The 6,873-nt window shown below is 47.9% G+C and overlaps 1 protein-coding gene across 2 annotated transcripts in view; it reads left to right on the forward strand.

The window, feature by feature from the left end:
* The first annotated feature begins 5,440 nt into the window (after positions 1–5,440).
* drd4-rs (dopamine receptor D4 related sequence) overlaps positions 5,441–6,873 on the forward strand; it is a 6,343-nt gene continuing 4,910 nt past the window's right edge. The window contains exons 1-4 of one of the 2 annotated variants that reach the window (XM_046040407.1): positions 5,441–5,531; positions 5,624–5,790; positions 6,025–6,143; positions 6,221–6,483. In XM_046040407.1, coding sequence (XP_045896363.1) covers positions 6,244–6,483 — 240 coding nt within the window. In that variant the 5' untranslated portion in view covers positions 5,441–5,531; positions 5,624–5,790; positions 6,025–6,143; positions 6,221–6,243. Of the gene's footprint in view, positions 5,532–5,623; positions 5,791–6,016; positions 6,144–6,220; positions 6,484–6,873 lie in introns of those variants that run through there. The other variant, XM_046040408.1, reaches the window with a different exon arrangement.

The following is a 6,873-nucleotide window of genomic DNA, read 5'->3' on the forward strand; positions in this document are numbered from 1 at the left end:
ACAGAGCGGGCGAGAAAGAGACCAGGTGACATAAAAAGAGACCAGGTGACATATAGAGCAGGCGAGAAAGACACCAGGTGACATAAAAAGAGACCAGGTGACATATAGACCGGGCGAGAAAGAGACCAGGTGATACATAGACCAGGCGAGAAAGAGACCGGGTGACATAGAAAGAGACCAGGTGACACATAGAGCGGGCGAGAAAGAGACCAGGTGACATAGAGCGGGCGAGAAAGAGACCAGGTGACATAGAAAGAGACCAGGTGACATATAGAGCGGGCGAGAAAGAGACCAGGTGACACAGCGGGCGAGAAAGAGACCAGGTGATATATAGAGCGGGCGAGAAAGAGACCAGGTGACATAGAGTGGGCGCGAAAGATACCAGGTGACACATAGACCGGGCGAGAAAGAGACCAGGTGACATAAACAGAGACTAGGTGACATATAGAGCAGGCAAGAAAGACACCAGGTGACATAAAAAGAGACCAGGTGACATATAGAGCGGGCGAGAAAGACACCAGGTGAAATAAAAAGAGACCAGGTGACACATAGAGCGGGCTGGAAAGAGACCAGGTGATATATAGAGCGGGCGAGAAAGAGACCAGGTGACAGAGCGGGTGAGAAAGAGACCAGGTGACATAGAAAGAGACCAGGTGACATAGAAAGAGACCAGGTGACATATAGAGCGGGTGAGAAAGACACCAGGTGACATAGAAAGAGACCAGGTGACATATAGAGCGGGTGAGAAAGACACCAGGTGACATAGAAAGAGACCAGGTGACATATAGACCGGGCGAGAAAGAGACCAGGAGACATAGAAAGAGACCAGGTGATATATAGAGCGGGCGAGAAAGAGACCAGGTGACAGAGCGGGTGAGAAAGAGACCAGGTGACATAGAAAGAGACCAGGTGACATAGAAAGAGACCAGGTGACACATAGACCGGGCGAGAAAGAGACCAGGTGACATAGAAAGAGACCAGGTGACATATAGACCGGGCGAGAAAGAGACCAGGTGATATATAGACCAGGCGAGAAAGAGACCGGGTGACATAGAAAGAGACCAGGTGACACATAGAGCGGGCGAGAAAGAGACCAGGTGACACATAGAGCAGGCGAGAAAGACACCAGGTGACATATAGAGCGGGCAAGAAAGACACCAGGTGAAATAAAAAGAGACCAGGTGACACAGAGCGGGCTGGAAAGAGACCAGGTGATATATAGAGCGGGCGAGAAAGAGACCAGGTGACATAGAAAGAGACCAGGTGACACATAGACCGGGCGAGAAAGAGACCAGGTAACATAGAAAGAGACCAGGTGACATATAGAGCGGGCAAGAAAGAGACCAGGAGACATATAGAGCAGGCGAGAAAGACACCAGGTTACATTAAAAGAGACCAGGTGACATATAGAGCGGGAAAGAAATAGACCAGGTGACATAGAAAGAGACCAGGTGACATATAGACCGGGCGAGAAAGAGACCAGGTGACATAGAAAGAGACCAGGTGACACATAGACCGGGCGAGAAAGAGACCAGGTGACATAGAAAGAGACCAGGTGACACATAGACCGGGCGAGAAAGAGACCAGGTGACATAGAAAGAGACCAGGTGACATATAGAGCAGGCGAGAAAGAGACCAGGTGACATAAAAAGAGACCAGGTGACATATAGAGCGGGCAAGAAAGAGACCAGGTGACATAGAAAGAGACCAGGTGACATATAGAGCAGGCGAGAAAGAGACCAGGTGACATAGAAAGAGACCAGGTGACATATAGACCGGGCGAGAAAGAGACCAGGTGACATAGAAAGAGACCAGGTGACATATAGAGCGGGTGAGAAAGACAACAGGTGACATAGAAAGAGACCAGGTGACATATAGAGCAGGCGAGAAAGAGACCAGGTGTGAAAGGGACAGTTCAGCCTATGGTTTCACACTGTTTCCTTGATCTACAGGTGGCAGTAATGTGCCTAGAATCACAGTTATTCATCAACAGACGAAGAGATAAAGACAATAGTTAGCTCGTTAACATGAACGGAAAAATGCAGGATTTAAATACTTTATGAAAATTCCTCTTTTCAGATGTTAAATGAGTGAAAATGTTCAACAAGTTATCCAACAAGTTATCCAACAAGTTATCCAACGAAGTTAACGTCAACATGTTTGTGAGTTTACAATCAATATTTTTCCATTTGAATCATGCTGTGCTCAGTGGTCACTGATGACAACACAAGCAGCACTGCCATTTTACACTTCAGCATCCATTTTGGATGATTTTCCAGTGTGAGTCAGCAAAACATCAAAAAATATATTTTTCTGCAACACAAAAATGTCTTTTTCTTTGAACCACTAGATAACTGTACCTTCTCAGGGCTCACTACATCAGTGGGAGAGGGGAAATGACTCCTCAGCTACGTTCAAGAGCTCACAAGATGTAAACACAAGAGGCAGAAAGATTTTAAAAACACCAATCCTTCAGCGAAGTGAAAAGGGCACTGCAGAAGTCGAGGCGGGAGCAAATGAAGGTGTGAATGATGCGTTCTAAATCCGAAGCCGAAGGTAAGGGTCTGATGTTTTTTTTCTGTTGGGTGGAGCTAAGCTTATAGAGGGAAACAGGACGAAGGCAAAGCAGTGGAAACTTACAGAAATGGTAAGGCACTCCAGAAGGCAAAAGAAAAGCAGTGATCCAAGCAGGAAAGGCTGGAAGGTGATTAACAAGGCACAGGTGGAAACACACAGACAGGAAGCAAAGACACAAGAGGCACAACTCTTCAACATAAAACAGGAAGCACAGAAAAAGCCTGAAGAGCTGGAAAGAACCAAAAAGACAGGAAGTGAAATAAGCAGAGACGAGGGGAGCCAAAGAATAAAAGACTTAAACATCCAGAGAACGGGGGGAAAGTGAAGGTACAGGAAATACCGAACACCAAAACCACAACAGATTGATGAGGTGGCGTTCAACATATTATCCTGAGATTTCCTTAAGTTTGCTGTGGAAGCTCTAAAACGCTGTCTGTAGCGTTTCAGGGTCAATTGCGATAAGCCGACGACAGCGTTTACAAGGTGAAGCCACGTGAGTCCCTTTGTTGTCCCACCACCCAGCTGCACGCAGCTCTTCTCAGAAACCTCACTGAGAAAGACCTCCCGTCTGATCCAGCCCTGGTTCCACCTCTCCTTCTGTTTCTTCCCAGCGTGGAACAAACTGTGAGAAGCTTCTGTCTGACACTGAAACATCGTCTCTAAGCTCTGCTGAGATGAATCTGTAAAGCAGCAGGAGGCGACCAGCTGACGGGAATCATTTCTGTGTCTGTGCTGTCGGTAATGTTGCTGAGCTGCAGGCTGAGCTTTCAGGCCTGGTCTTCATGAAACCTGCTCAGATGTTCAAACTACCCCCTAAAGGCAGAAAGCAGTGAAGTCTTTCTGCTGATTACACAGAAAATGCAGATGCTGCACTGGCGTTGGCTAATCTTCAGCAAATGCAGCAGCCACTAACTGAATGTGCACTTCCAACAGGTTTGTTTCTGTTTATTATCTGCAGCCTGTTTCTCAGAGTTTTTGCCCGTCCCTTGATCATTTATATTTGTAGAATGAGAAGCAGGGTTGACAGCTCAGGGCTCCAGGCTGTGTCGCATATGCAACCTTTTTTAAGAGTTTAAAAAGTCACGTGACTTTGTGTGAATGCGAGGTGATCATCAGCAGCTCTACAGTCTCAAAATGTCCCTGAAGTCTGAGCACACTGTGCTAGTTAACGCTGCAACCTGCCCCAACACTAAACTCACTCAGAGACCACACTGAGGACCAAACTAGAGACCACACAGAAGACCAACCCAGAGACCACACAGAGGACCAAACTAGAGACCACACAGAGGACCAACCCAGAGACCACACAGAGGACAAACCCAGAGACCACACAGAGGACCAAACTACAGACCACACAGAGGACAAACCCAGAGACCACACAGAGGACCAAACTAGAGACCACACAGAGGACCAACCCAGAGACCACACAGAGGACCAAACTAGAGACCACACAGAGGACCAACCCAAAGACCACACAGAGGACCAACCCAGACTACAGCCAACACAGCGGAACAACCCAGACCAGAGACCACACAGAGGACCAACCCGGACCAGAGACCACACAGAGGACCAACCCAGACTACAGACCACACAGAGGAACAACCCAGACCAGAGACCACACAGAGGACCAACCCGGACCAGAGTCCACACAGAGGACCAACCCAGACTACAGACAACACAGAGGAACAACCCAGACCAGAGACCACACAGAGGACCAACCCGGACCAGAGACCACACAGAGGACCAACCCAGACTACAGACAACACAGAGGAACAACCCAGACCAGAGACCACACAGAGGACCAACCCGGACCAGAGACCACACAGAGGACCAACCCAGACTACAGACCACACAGAGGAACAACCCAGACCAGAGACCACACAGAGGAACAACCCAGACCAGAGACCACACAGAGGACCAACCCAGAGACTACACAGAGGACCAACCCAGACTACAGACCACACAGAGGAACAACCCAGACCAGAGACCACACAGAGGACCAACCCAGAGACCACACAGAGGACCAAACTAGAGACCACACAGAGGACCAACCCAGAGAACACACAGAGGACCAAACTAGAGACCACACAGAGGACCAAACTAGAGACCACACAGAGGACCAAACTAGAGACCACACAGAGGACCAACCCAGAGACCACACAGAGGACCAAACTAGAGACCACACAGACGACCAACCCAGAGACCACACAGAGGACCAACCCAGAGACCACACAGAGGACCAACCCAGAGACCACACAGAGGACCAACCCAGAGACCACACACAGGACCAACCCAGAGACCACACAGAGGACCAAACTAGAGACCACACAGAGGACCAACCCAAAGACCACACAGAGGACCAAACTAGAGACTACACAGAGGACCAACCTAGAGAGTTGTGGTTTTTCATTGTTGTTCACTTTCTTGCATTCAACGGGAGGGTCCATAACGTTGTATATGTACCCTTGTGTGTCCTTTGGTGGGTTAATATATTATTCTGAGATAAAACCTAAAATATCTAACGTGTCAGGAGAGAAACCTGACTGGCATCCCAAAATAACCTGTAGCCAAACTGTCACAGTGTGTGTGTGTATATTTGTGTGTGCATATTTGTTTGTGTATTTGCGTGTGTATTTGTGTGTGTATTTGCGTGTGAATATTTGCGTGTGAATATTTGTGTGTGTATTTGTGTGTGTATATTTGTTTGTGTATTTGCGTGTGTATTTGTGTGTGTATTTGCGTGTGAATATTTGCGTGTAAATATTTGTGTGTGTGTGTATGTGTGTCCCTCTATGGTGTTGGTCCTTATCTCTGGGTGCCATGGTAATGCTGAAGCTGCTGCAGAGCAGCTGTGATCTTATTCTGGAAAGCAGTCCAGTGCAGGAAAACAAATCTGAAAAGGAGCAGCCAGGAAATCCAAAATCCACTAAGTTATCCAAGAAACATGGGGAGAGGTGAGTATTTCAAATTAAAACAGGAAACATCTAAAGCAAATCCAACCCCATGACAATGCGTTAAGATAACTGCTGTTTTTTTATATCATGAGCAAAGCTACAGTTCACCCTGAGTGCGTCTGAACCGAACTTCATCTCCATCTGACATGTTTCAACCTGGACCAAAGTGGTGGACCGACCACGGCTAAAGCAGGAGGACCCACGATCCATCTGTCTTTGTTCCAAACATTCAGACACAGAAACTAAACTCAGCCTGCAGGTATTTAGGCTGTGGGAGAAAACCAGCAGGATCTTTGAAAAGTACTCTCAGATACACAGTTTCATTGAGAAAAGGCTCAACACTTTCCTGAAACAGCTGCAGTTTTCAACAGGAGGAAACAGGGCAGTGTTTGTTTGGAGACTAATTTCAGTGGCGGATGAATCCACGTTTTCCAGCGAGTACTTGGGGCAGCAGGACGGTGAGTGTGAAACTAATTTAGTGTTTCTTATTTAGTCACCAGAGGAAAGCAAGAAGAAGATGAGTGAAGAGAAACATCTGAAGAACACAAACTCAGTCTGCTGTCAACCTGCTGAAACAGGACTGAGGCAACACCTGGGACAGGGAACAGCAAGGTGAGACCTACACCCCTCTGAAACAGTCCAACTAGCTTTCAGGGAAACATCCTGACAGGAAACTGCTTTGTGTCCAGATGCTGAGTTCAGCGCCTCAATCATGGACAATGTGACACCTGGCAGTCCTCCAGGTGAGACGCACCTGAGGGACTACAATTACCTGGCCCTGGTCCTCGGTGTCCCCCTAATCCTGGTCATCATCCTAGGGAATATCCTGGTGTGTCTGAGCGTGCTCACTGAGCGCTCCCTGAAAACTGCCACCAACTACTTCATCATCAGTCTGGCGGTGGCCGACCTGCTGCTGGCGGTGCTGGTGCTCCCGCTATACGTCTACTCTGAGGTCAGTGTTCATTAGGAGCATTCTGACTTTACACATGCACAGTGAGGACACAGTAGGAAGCTGTTTGTGAGGACTGATACGAGTTTACACCTGCACAGTGAGGACACGTTAAAAAGCTGTTTGTGAGGACTGACACGAGTTTACACCTGCACAGTGAGGACATGATAGAAAGCTGTTTGAGACGACTGACACGAGTTTACACCTGCACAGTGAGGACACGATAGAAAGCTGTTTGTGAGGACTGACACGAGTTTACACCTGCACAGTGAGGACACGATAGAAAGCTGTTTGAGAGGACTGACACGAGTTTACACCTGCACAGTGAGGACACGATAGAAAGCTGTTTGTGAGGACTGACACGAGTTTACACCTGCACAGTGAGGACATGAT

This window comes from Micropterus dolomieu, linkage group LG23 (genome assembly GCF_021292245.1).
Source record: "Micropterus dolomieu isolate WLL.071019.BEF.003 ecotype Adirondacks linkage group LG23, ASM2129224v1, whole genome shotgun sequence".
NCBI classification, from domain to species: Eukaryota; Metazoa; Chordata; class Actinopteri; order Centrarchiformes; family Centrarchidae; genus Micropterus; species Micropterus dolomieu.